Source organism: Podarcis bocagei (assembly GCF_964188305.1).
Source record: "Podarcis bocagei genome assembly, chromosome: 3".
Lineage (NCBI taxonomy): Eukaryota > Metazoa > Chordata > Lepidosauria > Squamata > Lacertidae > Podarcis > Podarcis bocagei.
In genome coordinates, this window is record NC_138127.1 from 98536798 (window position 1) to 98557721 (window position 20924).

General features: G+C 46.5%; 1 protein-coding gene across 1 annotated transcript in view; it reads left to right on the forward strand.

Annotated features, from left to right (window-relative positions):
* Nucleotides 1-13796, forward strand: part of ACYP2 (acylphosphatase 2) — a 67745-nt gene extending 53949 nt beyond the window's left edge. The window contains exon 4 of the mRNA XM_081188896.1: nt 12417-13796. Within this exon, the coding sequence (XP_081045022.1) occupies nt 12417-12531 (115 nt within the window). The 3' untranslated portion in view covers nt 12532-13796. The remainder of the gene's footprint in view (nt 1-12416) is intronic.
* The last annotated feature ends 7128 nt before the right edge of the window (nt 13797-20924 follow it).

Genomic DNA, 20924 nt, shown 5'->3' on the forward strand with positions numbered 1-20924 from the left:
CCTCCTAAAAAGTAAGGGGAAATGTGTGTGCGTCTTATGGAGCGAATGCAGGCTGCGCAGCTCTCCCAGAAGCCAGAACAGCAAGAGGGATTGCTGCTTTCACTGCGTAGTGGACCGGCCCCCTGCTGAAAAAGTTTGCTGACCCCTAGGATATACGATATCCTATACCCACTTACATGTCATTACGCCACATTGAAATCAATGGCATTTTACAACTATGTTAATCAGATATTATTTATCAGATCAGATAAGGTACTCCAGATATCACTGGCCCTACTTTGTTCTAAACCAAAGACAGGAGACCAGATGGTTGCTGGAATACAGCTTCCATTGACCCTGCCCACTGACTGTCCTAACCGCGGTTGATGAAAGCTGGAGTCCCAACATTTTCAGGACTGGGTTTCCCATCCCTGATTCAGAATAAGCTTTAGCTATGGTAAACCCCAGGCCAATGGAAGTTTTGTGGGAAATAATAATTGGCCAAGAACTCAAACAAGGGATAATGAATCAGATTCGTTAGTGGCCTTGTTCTTTGTGAGCATTAAAGCGCAATTAATCAATATTCCGCTTCCACTCATGCTAGTTGCAATGCTTGGGGGCTGGTTTTTTGTTTGTTTGTTTTGATATAATCGTATACAATTAATGAAGCGCTTTTTTTCTCCGAGTGAAATCTGAATTTAATTGTAAGGCTTTATTGGGAACGATACAATGAAGCATTCATTAATTCAAAGAGTCTCTTTTCATTTACATGTGCGGGGATCCTGATTTTTCTTTCTAGGCATTGCTAAAATAATATTTGCTACAGACTGTAAAATGCTACATATTTCTATAGGGAACTGGCTCTCCCTTAGGGCGACATTCCTGCAAAGCACATAATTTATGCTGAAAACTGTGGTAGGATTTGGCAGCTTACAGCTGTAGGCAGGATGGCAGCCTAGGTCTTTAACAAATGCTGTTTGATGTCTTTCATTTAAATGGTAAATCACACAGTGCGGCATTCAGTTTAAGCTTGTACAAAGGAGCGTGGGATGCAGAACGGATCATAATACGTGTGAAATATTCCCCCCTTTCTGCCTTAAATTGTTTTGTAATTCTGGATCGTGAGCATGTTGACCTTCAGGAAAATGCACACTTTGCTGAATGCACAGAAAAGCTGTCTACCATATTTTTCGCTCTATAGGAAGCACTTTTTCGCCTCCAAAAATTAAGGGGAAATGTGTGTGCGTCCTATAGAGCGGATGCAGGCTGCGCGGCTAAGCCCAAAGCCAGAACAGGGAGACAGAGCGCTGCGCAGCGCAGTGCTCCGCCTCGCTGTTCTAGCTTTGGGTTAGCTGTGCAAAGCCTCCACAGGGGGGTACCTTCATCCCGCTGCCCTGCAGAGGCTTCACGGGCTGCCCCAGAAGCCAGCTTGGGGATGGCTGCGCAAAGCCTCTGCAGGGCAGCGGGGTGCCTTTACCCCGCTGCTCTGCGGAGGCTTCAAAGGCTGCGCTCCGGGGGCTTCAGGCAGCTATCCACAAGCCTTTGGAGCACAGCAGGAGTTCCCGCTGCCCTCTGAAGGCTTGCAGATAGCTGCCTGAAGCCTGGAGTGTGAGAGGGATTGGTGCACACTGACCCCTCTTGCTCTCCAGGCTTTGCTTCGCTGGAGAGGCGTTGCACAGTTTTCCCTCCCTGCGTAGCGCCCCTTCAGTGAAGCAGGAGGAGAAATGGAAGGGGCTCCGTTTCTCCTACTGCTTCGCTGAAGGGGCGCTGAGCAGAGAGGGGGAGAATTTTTTTTCCCTGTTCTCCCCCTCCTATGGTCCGGTGCGTCCTATAGAGCGAAAAATACGGTATGTGCTGCAGCTGAGTTGCAGAACACATGACTTGCATGCAAATGGTGGCAGGATCAGTTCCTGGTACCTCTGTGTAGAACTGAGAAAGACTCTGCTCTACAACCTTGAGACAGCCAGTGTAGATCAGAGGTGGCTAACCTGTGATCCTCCAGAGCTTGCTAGACCACTTAGGAGGCTGCCTTGTACCAAGTCAGTCCATGGGTCCATCTACCTCAATGTTGTCTACACTGACTGACAGCAGCTCTCTGGAGTTTCAGGCAGCGACTCTTTCCCAGCCTTTCCTGAAGAGGCCAAAGGGATTGAACATATTAATCATGTGATTAATAGCCTCGCAAGCTTTGCCCAGCACTGTGTCCTGGGTTTCCTTGATCCTTTAGAAAGAGGAGGCATAGAAACCTTAACACCAGCCTCCCCATTTTTGCCAAACGGGTGAATTTGGTTTCCATGGCAGCAGAGACAGGCAGATTTTGACTTTAAGGGCATCAACAGATGAAAGCATTCCGCTTCAGCAGACAAGGCTCCCCAAGTCTTGAGAGCGACACATTCAATTCCTTTCAGTCCATGGTTCTCGTGACATGAAGTGGATCACCCTTCGTGGTAATTTCTAGGGAAGACTTGAGCTCTTCCCTGGAAAGTTTTAGTCTGAATAGGGAGTGCTTAGTTATAACCATCTGGGAGTAATTTTGTGACACATCCTATTGTCTTAAGTCAGGGACAGCCAACATGGTGCCCATGAGACACTGTTGGACTCCAACTCCCATCAGTTACAGCTAGCATGGCAACATGTGTCTCTAGTGTTTGCAGGGTTAAGAACAAGACTGAAAACTGCCTAATAACATTTACCATGAATGTTCCATGCTGTGTGCTAATTACAGGTAGGTAGCCGTGTTGGTCTGCCGTAGTCGAAACAAAATTAAAAAAATCCTTCCAGTAGCACCTTAGAGACCAACTACGTTTGTTATTGGTATGAGCTTTTGTGTGCATGCACACTTCTTCAGATACACTGAAACAGAAGTCACCAGACCCTTATATATAGTGAGAGGGTGGGGAGGGGTATTAGTCAGAAGGGTGCTGGGAATGAGTGACTGGCTGATAGGTGTGGTAAACCTGTTGACGACTGTTAACGACGGCAACAGGTCTTACAGGAAAAAGCAAGGGGTGAGATGGCTAAAAATAGCTTTATCATGTATAATGAGATAAGAATCCAATGTCTCTGTTTAGACCAGGTCTCTTCATGGTTTTAAGCAGGGGTCAGCAAACTTTTTCAGCAGGGGGCCGGTCCACTGTCCCTCAGACCTTGTGGGGGGCCGGACTATATTTTGAAAAAATAATAATAAACAAATTCCTATGCCCCACAAATAACCCAGAGATGCATTTTAAATAAAAGCACACATTCTACTCATGTAAAAACACGCTGATTCCCGGACCGTCCAGGGGCCGGTTTGAGAAGGTGATTGGACCGGATCTGGCCCCCAGGCCTTAGTTTGCCTACCCATGGTTTTAAGTCTGGTAATAAGTTGCAATTCAGCAACTTCTCTTTCCAGTCTATTGCTGTGTGCGGAAAGCTTATTTGAACAGTGAGTAGTTACTACGATCTGCTCAGACTCATGGTTCATGGTTTGTAATCAATCACTGACTTTGTCTGCATTGCTTTCATATGTGGTGTGTTTGGGGGTATCAGAGCTCAGAAGTAAACCACCAATCCATAGGACGGAAGATACTAATAATAGGGTTTCTCTGGAGTAAACAGGATGCAAATTTCTCACTTAGCCGGTGCTGAAAATCAACGTAATGGAAGCAAAGAAGGAGAGAGCATTGATTTTTTGATGAAATATTGTGCTGCATATATACCCCAAAGGCTTTGCATTAAGACTAGGCAGAATCCTGACATTTCCTAACCTTTTGGTGCCCATTGTTGAATTTTAATAACATGCTTTTTAATTTTGTCCGCTTTCTGGTTGAGACTTAATGTGTTGACCCTGCCGGACCTTTCTGACCACAGTGATGATAATGTATTTGTGTGTATTTATATGCTATATCGGTGTCTGCAGAGAGGGCTTTATGAAATCCATAACAACCCACAATATAAAATATGCATTGATTGAGATCCAGCGCCATTAAAATCAGCAGGAATTTTGCCATGGACTTTAATAATGTTGCAGGCCAGCCCAGTCTCCAAGTAATGGGAGATCCCAGGGGTTTCGGCCACACTTACTTGGGGTCCATGTTTTCTTTTGGAAATGAGGCACAGTGGAAATTGTAGTGTCTTTCATGACATATGGTTTATTTGCACATTTATACAACCTGAGCCTATGATGGAGTGGTTCACAGCATAAACATTTCAAGGGGGCCTTGCTTCGTCCATAGGTACAGCCCTGAATCCAAACTGCCATCAGCCACTCTGCTCTGCCCACTGCTTTGCGTCTCAGTCACAGAACTCTCTAACCTCTGATTTTATCTTCTAACTAACTCTGGGTTAAGAGATGAGCCCTTCCCATTTGCCATCTGGCACAGAGCCCCCTTTCTTTGGCTTACCTTATGTCCTGTCATCTTCCTTTAGTTCCCCTAATGGCCCATCATCCCAGGCAATTTCTTGGGCATGGAAATCTTAACCTAGCTCAATTATAGCTATAACACTCAAATGGAAGCATGGGAGAGGCTCTGGAGGGAAGATATTAAATTTACGTCATGTTACGATCTAAAAGAAAACTGTATGAAAATGCTTTACAGGTGGTATTTGTTAAATTAGCCAAAATGTTTGCATCTAGGCCAAACTCCTGTTAGAAATGGAGGGAGGCTGAAGGCACATTAATCCACATGTGGTGGAACTGTAAAAAGATCAGAGAGTTTTGGGAAATGATCTATAATGAGCTCAAGAAAATGTTTAAACACTCTTTCCCTAAAAAGTCTGAAGCCTTCCTGCTAGGAATTATGGGTAATGGAATCCCAAAGAAGTTCAGGAGAGTTTTCATGTACTCCACAGTAGCTGCCAGAATTCTAATCACAAAAAACTGGAAGGGGAAAGTGATCCGATCCAAATCAGACTGGCAAAATAAATTGAGAGAGTATGCTGAACTAGCGAGAATATCAGCAAGGTTACAAGACGTTACAGATGAAAAATTTATTAGAGTGTGAAATATACTCAGAGTCGCAAGTGATTTCGTGCTCTTTATTCAGCTCATAGTGGTGAGGAGGAATGAATGAAAGTCCCCTCAAAGTATCTGCTTATATACATTATTTACACAATGGGCTGCGCATGATTGGTTAATTCTGGAATTCTACTGTAAGCCAATCAGGTTGTGGATTCACTTATATCTGGAGCATGATTGGGTGGTTCCTGCCAACCAATCATACTGCTGCATTGTTCTTGGACCAATCAGACTGCTGCATTCTGAATCCTATTGTTCTAGGACCAATCAGACTGCTGCAATTTGGATCCTATTGTTCTAGGACCAATCAGACTGCTGCAGTTTGGATCCTAGTCAACTCAGTACATAACACCCCTCCCCTCTAAGTTCCAGTCCTGCCCGGGAGGTCGCATTCATAGTCCTCGAGGTACGCCGGCGGCCTACGTGTGCGTTGCGGCCTGTGGTGTTCCCTGGTCCGGGGTTCAGGTTCTGGCTCGTGTTCCAAGGATGCTGGCTGTGATGGGCCTGTTTGGTTTGGCGCAACCGGCTCACTCAGTCGTGGTTCTGGTTCCGGTGTCCTTTCGGCCTCGCGGGTCCTCTCTGTATTTACTGGTTCTGCCTCTCCTGCTGGCCCCTCCTGTTCTATGGGCCTCGCCGCCCCTCTGTTCCCTTGGGACTCCTCTGACCTTTCCTCCTCCTGGTTTTCTCCTGGGAATCGTCGCCGTATCTGGTCGCAGTGGCGGCGCCAGCATTGCCCCCCATCCGTTAGCACCTCGTACGACACGGGGCCAGTGACCCTGGTGACTGTGGCGGGTACCCATGCTGGGCCTGCCCCAAAATTCTTTGCGTACACTGGGTCCTGGGCCACGAAGGTCCGGGGGTTCCTGCCTTCCCCCACCACTACCTCATCCTGAGCTCTATCGGGGTGAAGGCGGTCCAATCTGATTGCAAGGCGCCGACCCATTAGTAGTTCAGCGGGGCTCCGGCCAGTCATTGAGCTGGGGGTGCTGTGCTGTGCTAGGAGGAATGTGGCAAGGCGGTACTCCCAATCCCCTTGCGTCATGCGGCGAAGGGTGTCCTTGGTGGTCCGCACCATGCGTTCTGCTTGGCCATTGGTGGCAGGGTGGAACGGCGCCGAACGGATGTGGCGGATGGCGTTCTGTGCTGTGAAGGTTTGGAATTCTCCTGACGTAAATGCAGTCCCGTTGTCTGAGACGAGAGTGTCAGGGAGCCCGTGGGTTGCAAACAGCCTGCGTAGTACCCGGATGGCTGCGGACGTGGAAGTGGACGGTACCAGTGCGACTTCCAGCCATTTGGTGTAGGAGTCCACTACTATGAAGAATGTTTTTCCCTGAAAGGGGCCAGCGAAGTCCACATGCAGGCGTGACCATGGTGCTCGGGCGGACTCCCAGGACTGGACTAGGGCCCTTGGGGGATCTGGGCGGGATTCTTGGCAGGCCTGGCAGTGTTTGACCCAGGCCTCTATCTCTCCGTCGATCCCTGGCCACCACACATAACTCCTGGCAAGGGCCTTCATTCTTACTACCCCTGGGTGTGTCTCGTGTAGGGCTGTGAGGACCCTTTTGCGGAGGGGCTGGGGAACAACGACCCTGCTTCCCCATAACAGGCACCCCTTGTGGGCCGACAGTTCATGTTTGCGGGTTGTGTAGCCAGCGAATTCTGGCCCAGGGCTGCTGCTGGGCCATCCCCTCCACACCCAGTCCAGGACCCAGGAGATGACCCTATCTTTCTTGGAATGGTGTGCAACTTCTTGTGCCTGAATGGGGCGGTCGGGAAGCAGCTCCAGGCTCATAACCTCTTGTGCAGGTGCTGGGTCGGGGCCTGTTTCCGGTAGTGGTAGCCTGCTGAGGGCGTCCGCATGGCCCATTGCCTTCCCCGGGCGGTGAATCAGTGCATACTGGTAGCTGGCAAGGAAAATTGACCACCTGAGGACGCGAGGAGACAGCACTTGGGGGGTCTGCTTTTCGGGGGCAAACAAGCCAAGCAACGGCTTGTGGTCAGTCACCACGGTGAAGGGCCGCCCGTACAAGAAATCATGGAATTTTTTTACTCCCTTCACGATTGCCAGACCCTCCTTGTCTATTTGCGAGTAGTTCCGCTCGGTTGCGTTGAGTGTCTGGGAAAAGTATGCCACCGGTACCTCTCTTCCATCCGGGAGTTGGTGTCCCAGGACAGCGCCAATGCCATAGGGCGAGGCGTCGCATGCTAGCACCACTGGCAGCCTCTCGTCGAAGTGTGCCAAGACTGAGTTTGAGACAAGCAAGTCCTTGACTGCCTGGAATGCAGCCTCCTGGCGCTGGCCCCACACCCAAGTGGCCCGCTTGTCCAGGAGTCTGTGTAGGGGCTCTGCTACCGCCGCCTTGTGGGGAAGGAAGGAATGGTAAAAGTTCAATAGTCCCAAGAAGGCCTGAAGTTCAGTCTTGCTCTTGGGCGCTGGGGCATCACAAATGGCCCGTACCTTGTCCCCAGTCGGGTGGACCCCTTCTGCGTCCACCATAAATCCCAGAAAGTCCACCTGAGGCACTCCTAGTAGACATTTTTCCCGCTTCACCTTGAGACCCGCCGTCTGGAAACGGTGCAGAACGGTGCGGAGGCGGTCCTCAAACTCCTCTGGTGTGGGCCCGGCAATCAACACATCATCAAAGAAGGGGGTGACGCCAGGAATCCCTTTAAGGAGCGAGTCCATTAGATTCTGGAATATGCCTGGTGCCACACTGACACCGAATTGCAGCCGCTTTACCCTGAACGCTCCTCTGTGCGTCACAATCGTCTGAGCCTCTGCTGTGGCCTCATCTACTGGCAGCTGTTGATATGCTTGGGCCAAGTCCAGCTTGCCAAAAATTTTCGACCCAGCCAGGGTGGCAAGGACATGGCTGACCACTGGCACTGGGTATGCATGGGCCGTGAGGGCCTTGTTTATGGTACATTTGTAGTCTGCGCAGATGCGGACCGAACCATTAGGCTTGACGGGTGTGACAATTGGGGTTTCCCAAGGGGCATTAGGCACCGGCTCCAGCACTCCTTGCTCCACGAGCCAGTCCAATTACTCGTCTATACGGGGTTTCAGGGCGAACGGGACCCGGCGGGCCTTGAGCCTGACCGGTCGTACTGCGGGGTCAAGCTGTAACACAATGGGGGGGCCGTATACTGTCCCAATTTCCCATCGAAAACCCCTGGAAATTCCTTGCAGATGGCGTCCACGTCCACTTGTAAGGTAGTATGGTTCACCCCGGTGATGGCTAGCCCCAGTGGTCCAAACCATGCCAATCCCAGTAAGCTAATGTAGGGGCCCTTGACCACGAGCAAGTCCAGTTGCCGCGTCCGCCCTCGGTATTGCACCCTGAAGGTCCCCACCCCCATTGTGGGGACCTTACGTTTCTGGAAGTCCCGGAGGGTGAATGGGGCCGGCCTGAGTTTGGGACCCCCAGTAGGACACAGTTTCCTTAAGGTCTTTGCCGAGATTATGGATAGAGTTGAACCCGTGTCAAGCTCCATGCGGCATGGGGCCCCCTCTATCTGTACCTCTACATAAATTTTCTCTACGTTGGGGTGGGGCAACTGGTATACCTGGAAGTCCGTGAGCTCCGTAGAGTTGCCTTGGTGCGTTGGGCCCCGGGACCTGGGGCTCTTGGATTGGTCATCTGATGCCTGGCGTTGGGTGGGCCGAGCTCGACACACCCGGGCGATGTGTCCCAATTTTCTGCACTGCCTGCACTCTGCGTTGCGGAAACGGCAGGTCCTCCTCTCGTGACTTTCCCCGCAGCTTGCGCAGTTCCCTCCTTCTCGTTGAGGCAGCTGTGGTATGTGGGCTGCTTGAGTGCGCTGCTGTAGTCGGTGCACCTCCTCCCTGTCAGATCCTGAGTCGTCAGTGAGGTCTTCATGGTGGACCCTCGGTTGGGGTGGCAGGCTCGGCCGTGCCTCTTGCGTCGACCTCTCGGCAGCTTCCGTTGCCAGGGCCTCCTCCAGAGCGACCTGGAACGTTAGGTCCTTCTTGGCGTAGAGGCGTCGTTGCAGCTTCTCATCCTTCAGGCCACCGACGAGGCGGTCACGAAGCATGTTCTCCAGCTCTGAGAAGTTGCAGAACCGGGCAGCTTGGCGGAGAGAGGTCACAAACCCAGTTATGGTTTCCCCAGGGGCTTGCCGCTTTGCGTAGAAGGCATTTTGACGAGCCACCACTGAGGGCTGTGGCGAAAAGTGCCCCTTCAGCTGTTCCATTATTGTTTTGTATGGAACAGTAGCGACGTCTTCAGGTGCAAGGAGAGCCCGGGCGATTTCAAATGTCTCCTCTCCGCAGATGCTGAAGAATATTGCCCTCTTCTTGGCGTCTTCTTCATCGGTGACCCCTTTGGCTTCTAGAAGGAAGGTGAAACGGGAGGCGTACGCTTCCCAGTCTCCAGATGCTGGGTTGAACGGCGAGAAGCTGCTGTTGGCTGCCATTCTGAGTTCCTTGTGTCCCGGAGCTGAAGCCTGGATACCATGTGCGAGGCAGCGGTGCGTCAGGTGGCGGTGCTGTGGTGCTGTGTGTGGCAGTCAGCTCAGCGGGATCCCACCTTCGTCGCCAGTGAAATATACTCAGAGTCGCAAGTGATTTCGTGCTCTTTATTCAGCTCATAGTGGTGAGGAGGAATGAATGAAAGTCCCCTCAAAGTATCTGCTTATATACATTATTTACACAATGGGCTGCGCATGATTGGTTAATTCTGGAATTCTACTGTAAGCCAATCAGGTTGTGGATTCACTTATATCTGGAGCATGATTGGGTGGTTCCTGCCAACCAATCATACTGCTGCATTGTTCTTGGACCAATCAGACTGCTGCATTCTGTATTCTATTGTTCTAGGACCAATCAGACTGCTGCAATTTGGATCCTATTGTTCTAGGACCAATCAGACTGCTGCAGTTTGGATCCTAGTCAACTCAGTACATAACAGAGTGGGACATATATAGAGTTTACCTAAAAGAACATTGCCAAAATATCAATCCGTTGGCAGGCCTTGACTGAGTTTCTGCATGTAATAGGACAACTTTATAAATTTAAAGCAATCAGAATAATTCAGAGAAGATAAAGTTAAGTGTGTAACTAAAGAATGTGGTTTGGGAACACAATGGGGAGATCAGAGGTCATGATGAATTTAATCACAAATTGATGTACACAATAAGTAACAATTACGAAATGAATGTTTGTTTATTTTCACGTTGTCTTTAACATCTATTGACTATTCACGTTATACAGTTTTAAAAACAATAAAGCAGTTTAAAAAACCAAAACAAAACCTAGCTTAATTAGCTGCTAACATTTGCTGATTCCAGGGGATTCAAAGTGTCTAGCACACAGCTTGATGCACACAGGTCTGGCTTGAAACACATGGGTCTAGCACCCAGTTTTAACACGCCAAGCATTGATTAAATTCTAACACCTACTGGAGCCATGAATTTACAGGAGTCTGGAACTCACAAATGCATAAGATGTGGACTGTCCCCCATTTTGAAACTGCTGTTTTATGGAGTCGGTCCATTAGTCCATCAAGTCTAGTATCCTCTGCTCTTGACGGGCAGCAGCTGGTTCCTCCCCACCTGTGTCCAACCAGCCCATGACAAAGAAGGGGTTAAATACCACAACCACATAAGATCAGGCCATTGAAATGACCTAACCTGGGGAGAAAACAGTAAAGACCTGATGAAGAGAGCGCAGCAGAGGTTATGTTTTCTGAGAATCCTCCAGAAAAATAATCTCTCAAAGGACCTGTTGATGGCAGTTTACCATACGTAGTACTGTTGGGAGTCTATTAACTTATGGTCTCTGTTTGTCGTTTGGGAGCTGCACGGTCAGGGAAAAAACAATGCTGTCCAGGGTTGTAAAGACTGCAGCAAGAATAATTGGGTGCACTCTTCCCACCTTGGATCAAATCTATGCTTCCAGGTGCCATAAGAAAGCTGCAGAGATAGTGCAGGATAGTGCACACCCTTTCAGCTTCTGCCTTCTGGAAGAAGGTATAGGGTTATAAAGACTAGGACTAGCCGCCTGAGAAACAGTTTCTAGCCAAATGCAATTTTGGATTTAAACACAGTGTAAGGTAGTCTTTGTGGGAGTATATTGTATTTAATTATGGGGTATCAGAGTTTTTAGGGGGTTAACCAGGCTGGGATAGCAGGCTTGTTGGTTTCTGAATTTCTGGTGTAGATTTTTTCAATTTCGTTGTTCTGTATGGGACAATGACAATAAAGATTATCGTATCGTATGCAAGGAAAAGAACCAGAATACCATGCATATAGAGATCTCACTTCTCCAAGTGCTGCTTCTCATGCAGACAAAACAGCAACATCCACACAGAAGAGGCACACTGGGGTAGAAGTACCACCCAAGGGGGGGGGGAATTCTGAAGGGACTGGGCCCCCCAAATGGCTCAATGAAGACTGTTGAGGGAGGAGGGGAATGAAGTATTTATTTATTTCACAGGATTTCTAAACTGTTTAGTTATTTTTAAAAATCTCTAAATGGTATGTAAAGCACAACATAAGAACAATAAAATAAAACAGCTAAATCATGAAAGCCAGGAAAACAGTTTTACGGGTAGTATTATGATAGATGTAGGCAGGAATTTATTACTAATAGGATCTCGTTTATGGGTTGAGGAAAACCTGGGGGGGGGGATATGTGTCTTTGCAAGATTGCTGAAGAAGGAATGTTTCACAAAGAGGGGAGGGAAGGCCACAAGGCTGGTGCAATGATGAAAAAATGCCAGGAGTAAAATTTCCCCAGGTGACCCAAGTGATCTTTAGGGATGGGGAAGAAATTTGATTTGGTCGAAAGGAGAACCTGCTAAATTAACATGAAATAGCTTGCAGAAATGTGTATAATAGTAAAAAATTGCATAAAGATAACTAAAAATACTGTATGCACTAAAATAATGCAAATTTTAAAGTGAGGATTCTTTTCTTTTTTAAAAAAAAAAATCACAAATTGATGCAGAAATGTGGAGAACTAGATTTAACAGTGGGATAAAGGGTGAGAAACTTGGAAAAACTGAAATGGGCAGTGAAATATACTCGGAGTCGAGTGTGAATTCCATGCTCTTTATTCAGCTCATACTAGCAATGAATGAAACTTCCCACAAAACATCTAGCTATATATACATTATTTACACAATGGGCCTCGCGTGATTGGCTAATTCTGGACTGCTCCTGTAGGCCAATCAGGTTGCAGATTCACTGGATTGGGTGGCTCCTGCAGACCAATCAGACTGCTGCATTCTGGATCCTTTTATTCTAGGATTCAGCTCAGTACATAACAGGCAGATACTGATTTTACAGGTCTATACAGGGATAGGAGGTCTTTCGAACCGTTATAGGGAACCCATGAAATACAGAAGCAGAGTGACTATTATACAGGAAATCTTGCAGTGCTCTAACTGGTCTGCCCTTTACTTTCTCCTTGCAGGAAGTCCTGGCTGACCAACGTCGGAAGCCCAAGCTCACGCATCGACCGGACTAATTTTGCTAATGAGAAAGAGATCTCTAAACTTGAGTTCACGGGCTTTAGCACAAGATACTAGCCAAACAGAACAACACCAAGCTGATTGTACTGCTTGTAGTAATTAATCAATTGAAATTATTGTTGATGTTATCGTTATATTATTTACTTAATTGAAACACTATAGTAATATTAATTATAATATTGATTGATTATATTGTTAGGTTTCTGCTTTTGCATGATAATGTTTCATGCTTCTCTGAAGTGCATGATCCCACTTTTTGAAACCTTCCTGAATGTTAGGGAAATGTAGCAATTTTCCTATTTGCATTCAGTAGGAACTGCTGTGCGCTGTAATTTTAGAGAGACTTTTTTTGAAAAATGACGTCTTTACAACCACTGGCTCCCCCAAGCTGAAGCTGCCCCTACAGATTTCAAAAAGGCAAATAGGAGCCTCTCTCAAGGCAAGTTCTTAGCAAGCCCAACTAAGAGTGTGATTGCATTTAACAGTGGCTGTTTCCTTCTTCTAAAGAACAGCTGCGTTGGGAAATGAGGTTGTGATGGAAGTGTCCCTCCTGAGGCCAATAGCAGTTTGGGGGTGTGATTTTCGCTGGGAATACGGCAATGCGAGAAGGGTTGACACACCAGGCTCCCACTCCTGATCACGCCACCACCCTTGACTGCTGCTTGGAAGAAAACATGGCGCATTAATGCATTTAACATCCCATCCAGGCCAACCCACAGACCAACTCATAACAAAGCATTAAGCACACTGGTTCCAATAGGACTCCAAAGCATAATTGCATCAGATTGTGCCCTTGGCAGTTATTGTTGTGTTTATTTACAGAGCAACCCTACCCGTCTTTACTTGGAAGTAAGTACCACTGCATCCAGTGCGGCTTACTCCCAGGTAAGTGCTGACTTCTTCACTATAGGATTCCTCAGCTGTATCTTCACATCACAGAAACTACAACGCCTTCTCTGTCTCTCTCTCCCTCTCTGGCCTGCCTTTCAATATGTTTACCTTGCATTCTGATCCAAGTGACTTAGACAATGTTAAAACAATATGAAAACTACCCAATGCCCTTAGTTCTCTTGTTTGAATGACTACTCCTTTGCAGCAGTAGCTGCAGGCCGTTTAGCAACAAGAACACAGTTCTTTCTAGGAAGGAAAGTGGCAATAGCCAATCAGAACTGCAAACTGCAAAACATGCTTTGCTCTTCTTCGCGAACCTTCATTGCTTGAATCCAGGGTTCATCCATCTATAACAGGAAAAACCCAAAACTGTTCACAATTGCCTGATGGAAATGTGGAAAATGAATAAAATAAAATAAAAATAAAAAATGTGTTTCAGTCTTATCTCTGTTTTAAAGGTAAAGGGACCCCTGACTGTTAAGTCCAGTTGTGAACGACTCTGGGGTTGCGGCGCTCATCTCGCTTTATTGGCCGAGGGAGCCGGCGTTTGTCTGCAGACAGCTTCCGGGTCATGTGGCCAGCATGACTAAGCCGCTTCTGGCGAACCAGAGCAGCGCACGAAAATGCTGTTTACCTTCCCGCCAGAGTGGTACCTATTTATCTACTTGCACTTTGACGTGCTTTCGAACTGCTAGGTTGGCAGGAGCTCACCCCGTTGCAGGGATTCGAACCGTGACCTTCTGATTGGCAAGCCCTAGAATCTGTCGTTTAGACCTCATGCAAATTCCTTACTAACCCTAGCAATGTGCTGAACGTGCCATGTGAAAATTATGAACAGAAATTTTGATGGTTGTTTTGCACTTGTATCAATAAGCACTCATGATAACATGAAGGAGATTTTGATGCACCATAGTCAAACGGGTGTGACTGAAAGATGCTGCTCATTGAGATCTCCACTGTCCTTTGTGACACTGGCATGTAGCAAGAATGCAAGGACACTGGCTCTTGGGTCTCCTCCAGATGACCCGTTTATGGAGAATTTGTTCTTATTTGCCTGCGCAAAACTACCAGGGAGGTTAGACTCCTTCCAGTCTTTATGGAACATTCAGGGTGGTTATATGATAATGAACATTTGCCCTGCGTTCATCTTTCTTTGCTTGCAGGGTGTTCATACATCTTTTCTTTAATCATTCACTCATTCTTTACTTTTCTGATGCATTCCCCAACTGCAAAATGTCCCTTTCTTTCTTAAAGTGGATTTGTTGGGCTAGGTTGGTAGAACTCTTTCATCCATTTTAATTGCACAAACTTAAAGTTCCAGGACGTGCTTGAATTCTTCCTACAAAACAGCAGCAGTCCGGAGGCATCTTCTCATGTAGAACCAAAGGAGTCATTCTCCAGCACTGTTTTACTGATGTCATTCATAAAGCATGAATTCAATTTTTTTTAAATAACTAAGAAATGGTCTGCCGTGGCGGAACAGTATGTGTGTGGAGAGCACTGTTCCTTCTGACTATTGGATTTATTTTCATTGGGTCTTTTGTCCATGCCTAGCCCTGGGGATTTCCTTCAAGTTCTTGCCTGGGTTACTAATAAGTTGTTATCGTTCCAGATACATACAGCTTTTGTGATCACCCACAAGCATCCTTTGTTGAGTTCCTAGAGGGTGACCCTTGTTAAAACGAAATGCAAAATGGCAAAGATCAAGTGTAGGTCTTGTTCAAGAGCCGGAATACCCTTCGGCTGGAGACTGTGATCCAGAGCCAAAACGATGGTGATGTTGAGTTACAGGACACACACACACACACACACACACACACGGCTCAATGTGTTGTTTCCACAATTCATTATCACTGTGCTGTGGTGTAAGGCACGGGGTGGGCAGAACTATAGGCGTCGTGGATCTACTTTGTTTTTTTACTAGAACCTCAAGACCTCCCAACCAGGTGCAGAAAACATACAGTGGAAGAATGTGGTGCCTCTGACCACATCGTGAGCCGAGGAATTTGTTTTCAGTACTGGAACTGAAGCCAGTTCTGTCCCACAAAAAGGCTACTCCTGCTTAGCTTGCTTCATGTCCTCAGTCTAATTTAGGTGGGGAAAGTAGTTTGGTTGTTGCTATTGTTAAACAATTGGGAGTTACAAGCTACAAATTTACTACAAGGTCCACTGCAAATCACCCACAGATCTAGAGATCTACTAGTACAGTGGTACCTCGGGTTACAGATGCTTCAGGTTATGCGATTTCGGGTTGTACACTGTCTTCTTATGAGATACCGGAACGGGTTACTTCCAGGTTTTGGTCTCACGCATGCGCAAAAGCGCTAGATCGTGCTTTGCGCATGTGCAGAAGCGCCGAATCGCAACCTGCACATGCACAGACGTGACACTGCAGGTTGTGAACATGCCTCCCGCACAGATCACGTTCGCAACCCGAAGTTCCACTCTATATCCTGATACCATAGAATCACAGAATTGGAGAGTTGGAAGATACCGTGAAGGCCATCTAGTCCAACCCCCTGCAATGCAGGAATCTTTCACCCAACATGGGGCTCGAACCCACAACCCTGGGATGAAGAGTTTCATCCTCTACCATCTGAGCTACCCCACCTTCCCCATTCCTGCTGTGTGGGATAAAAAGATGAAGGACCTGTCTAAACTGAGTTCTACAGGAGTCTCTTAGGCATGAAGGCCGAACAGCTAATATACATGTGTTGAGTAAGCTCTTCCATGGATCTCTCTTTTTTTGTTACCATTGGTAGTACTCAAAGCCCTTCTCATCCCTGTGCAAAGATTCCAGTGCACATACAAGCAGAATAATCAGATTGTCTACCAAATGCTCAGGAAGGGCTGGGAAATACAGCCAGATGATCAGCAGAGGACTGCAAGCATTAGACGTGTTGAAGCGTGGGATCAAGGAATTGAGTAAGGGAGAGTAGAGGAAATGAGCACATCAGTCGCCAGGGGAGAGTAATATAAGGGCAGGCACTGAGAGATGGAATTGGAGGGTTATATCATGGCTTTGGATGAAGAGATGCATGAAATATGTGGGTGCTCTGCATCCAGCAGTCCAAGGCATGAGGCTCTTTTCTCTAACCTGATGCCCTCCAGAAATTGTTGGACTATAAGTTGTTGTTCCCTGACCATAGGCCATGCTAGCCGGGGCTGATGGGATTGAAGTCCAACAAACAGGAAGATATATAAATTGAAATCCAACCTCTGTGTGGTGGAGAGATAGGAACAACAATACATGTGTGGTGGAGGTGTGAGGAAATTAAGAAATTTTGGAGAGGAGTACATGAAGAACTAAAGAAGATGTTGAAAATATCAATAACAGAGACATATCTCCTTGGATTGATAGATGAAGAGATACCACGGGGGAGGGGGAGAATAACTTTCCTATATGCAAGTACAGCTGCTAGAATAGTGATTGCTGCTAGGTGGAAGTTACAAACTATACCCACAAAAGAGGAATGGATTTGTAAACTAAATGAATATTTAATTTTGGCAAAAGTGAACTGCTATAATAAGAAATCAGTCGAATCAAAAATTTAAAAAGGAGTGGAAATGTTTTGATGAATATATGGCAAAATATTGTTCAAAAAAAGATATGCTAATATGCCTAGATTAAAATGTGAAGTACTGGATGGAAGAAAAAATTAGTAAGGAAAGATAATAAGAATATATAGATTATTTTAGAAGACTGTAGAATGCAAGAATTATTGTAAATTGTATACTGTGGAGGAAATCGAGTGGGGGCAGAGGGAAGTGGGAGGAGGGAGAAAAGAATAAAATGATGTATTGAGGAAATATAAATGTAAATGTATGGGGGGATGGGAAGGAAATGGTGTTGGCTTTGGTACATTTGTATTGTAATGTAATATATGAAAACCAATAAATAAAGAAAAAAGAAAGAAGAAAAAAAGAAAAAAGGAAGATACCAAGCTGGCGAGGAGTGGAAAATGGCATCAGGAAAGGAAACACAAATTTCATTCGTTCGTTCATTCATTTATATACTGCCCTTTGTCAAAAAATTCCAGGGCAGTGAACCACATTGAAAACACACAACAGAATGATAAAAACATAGTAAAAATATAGTAAAAAGCATACTGACACACAGCCTAATCATAAAATAATAATCCTCATGACAGTTGTCCTCCCCACACTTTTACAGGCCATAGATTATTTGATAGACATAGGCCTGGGTAAAAAGGAATGTTTTCGCCTGGCACCTGACGACATGTAGTGATGGCGCCAAGCGAGCCTCTCTGGGGAGAGTATTCCACAATCGGGGAGCCACCACAGAAAAGGCCTCTTTTTGTGTTGCCACTCTCCGGACTTCTCTGGTGTGTGGGGGGTGGGGACACACACACACACATACACATAAAAAAGAACTTCAGATGAAAAGTGCTGGGTCTGGGTCTGTTTGTATGGGGAGTGGCGGTCCTTAAAGCCTCCTAGAATAGGAATGGAGACCCAGTGACTTTGCACATGTGATTGGATTCCAGTTCCCATCAGCCCCAGTCAGCATGACCAGGAGTGAGGGATTGTGGGAGCTGTAGTCCTGTAACACCTGGAGGACCACAGATTGCCCACCACTCTGCCGTAGAAGACCATAGCTGTCAACGTTTCCCTTTTTTAAGGGGAGAGACTCTATCAGGCAAGGTGTCCTTCCACCTGCCTTGCCCCACCCTCCGGCCCTAGGAGTCCTCATAAGGGAGCTGTTCCTGGAGGAAGAACTGTGAGGGGTGAGACTCCATCAGGCAAGGCCTCCTTCCACCTGCCTTGCTCCACCCTCTGCTTCTCAATGTGTACTGTATTGTTTTATGTACTGTGGCTTGCCATTGTTTTATTGATTATAGTTTAGATATTAATGGAACTTGAAATATACTCAGAGTCGCAAAGTGATTTCATGCTCTTAATTCAGCTCATAGTGGTGAGGAGGAATGAATGAAAGTCCCCTCAAAGTATCTGCTTTATATACATTATTTACACAATGGGCTGCACATGATTGGTTAATTCTGGAATTCTACTGTAAGCCAATCAGGTTGTGGATTCACTTGTATCTGGAGTATGATTGGGTGGTTCCTGCCAACCAATCATACTGCTGCATTGTTCTTGGACCAATCAGACTGCTGCATTCTGAATCCTATTGTTCTAGGACCAATCAGACTGCTGCATTCTGAATCCTATTGTTCTAGGACCAATCAGACTGCTGCAGTTTGGATCCTATTCAACTCAGTACATAACAGAACTGTTGAGTGGATTTCTGTTTAACTTTTATATGTTATTATTATTTTATACTATTCTAATTGATTGTTGAATGTAGGCTGCCTATTTCAAAGTTATGTTTTATTATCACATTTTTGTATTGCAATAGATTGTTATAAGATGTACATTTTTTGTTTCTTCAGCTTGTAAACCGCCTTGAGTATTGTAAGATAGAAAGGCGGTATACAGATTAAAAATGATGAATGGTGATGATGATTCCGAATAGGATTCCTCGCAAGAAAAGGGAAAAGTTGACAGCTATGGTAGAAGAAGAGTTTGGATTTGATATCCCGCTTTATCACTACCCAGAGGAGTCTCAAAGCGGCTAACAATCTCCTTTCCCTTCTTCCCCCACAACAAACACTCTGAGAGGTGAGTGAGGCTGAGAGACTTCAGAGAAGTGTGACTGGCCCAAGGTCACCCAGCAGCTGCATGTGAAAGAGCGGAGACGCGAACCCGGTTCACCAGATTATGAGACTACCACTCTTAACCACTACACCACACTGGCTCTCAGAAGACAGCTGGGTGCCAGAACATTAGCCCACATAATCAAGCTTGGGGCCTTTGGTCAAGGAGAGGACTCTCCCCAAATCCTCTGTCCAGCCTGTTTGGGCCTCTGACATTCCGACAGCATTTGATGCGCCGCAAAGCGATGAGGACGTTTTTGCAGCCACGTCCCCCCACGACGGGGATCTGCTGCTGTACTTTCCCTTACGTGACACCAATCTGTCGCCTCTCATTTCCCTGAAGTCCCCCGGAGCCTTTCCGGGCGCTCCTTTTATTCTTAGAAATCTGTGTGCATGTTTGCTCGCAGAATCCTCTTACTCTGAGAGAGAAAGAGAGAGAGAAAGAACGGGATTAGTCCGGAGAGCTTTACTGATTAATAAGATGGGGCTGCCGTCTCCTCCCGACTGCAAAGTGTCCACTGTCAAAAAAACCTAACAAAACAAAAAGAGGACAGGGATTTAAGAAACGTTTGTGTGTGCTAATTTGTAGATACGGAAGCACATTTAGAAATAATTACCATAATTAAACAGAGATACGCTGCGGCAGCAGAGAAAACTGCGCTCAGGTGATCTGAGTCCCTTCTCTGTCTGCTGTTGATGGGCAACTTCAGGGCTCCTTCTGATCTCCCATCTTATGGTTCATCATCGTTAAACCAGATTTGCACCATATAAAGGACTGTCCTCTGACAGTCTTTCAAATAGATTTACTAGACCACCAGGCTCCTTTGCATTGCCACAAAGGGACATCAAGAAAGAGGGGAATGTTGAGTTGCGGAGCCGGTGGCCCTCCAAATCTTGCAGGACAATTCCCAGAGGGATTCTCTTAATCCAGCCTGAACTTTGGCTCTGTGAGTGGAATAGCACCATTAACAAACTACACCTCCCAGAATTCCATAAACGTGACTGTTTAAAGTGGTAACTTTAAAGTATTGCACGATTGTGGCTTAAATGAGCAACACACTGGACTGTTTTGCGGTGGACCTGCCATCTTTTAAAGTGATGTCAACAAGTCTCCTCCTGCAAAATCTCTTCCTCGTAATCACTCACTTTGCTTTTCCTGGTGGGGATAATTTCTAAGTCAACCAAGGCTCTGTAACAGGCTCCCGCTCTGGCATCGCTACTTGAAATGCCCGAGTCTAAAAAACCTTAAATAAAACATGCTTCCAGAAAGGAAGCCCCCATGGATAATGTATTAGGACAGGCCTCTGACACACCTTAGGTCAGTGGACCCGCTTATACTCCAACCCAGAGAGGAGAAGCAGCCAAGAAGGTTTCCTGCTTTTCCTTAGAGAAATATGAATGTATTTATAAGCTTCTCGTTATTTTTTCATTGACCTGACTCACAAAAGGGCACACGTTGCCTTCGAACAGCAACATTGCAAGCCAGATTGTGCAAGCAGAGCTTCTTCAGAAGGAGGCTCCATTGGGCTTCCATGGCTAATGAGCCCTAACAACAACAACAACAACCTCACGGATGTCTGATTCTTTCAAAAACCATCAAAACTCGTCGCTGCGGTGGCTCCTTTTGCTCTGCCCTGAGCTGCCAGCCAGTTTCGTCAGGTGAACCCCAAGTCCAGTTGCCGTTTTGGAGAGGAAAGGAAGCATTTCTGTCCTCTAACCATGTTTCGTCAACACACCCTGCGTGGGACAGATCTTGCGTTCGCAAACTGTTCCTTCTGTCAGGGACGAGTACAAAAAGTACATTCCTTTTCATCAGCCCATTAGGGGACTGCAAGATTACAGGGCCCAGATAATGGATTTAGGTCATCAGCATTGCTGTAT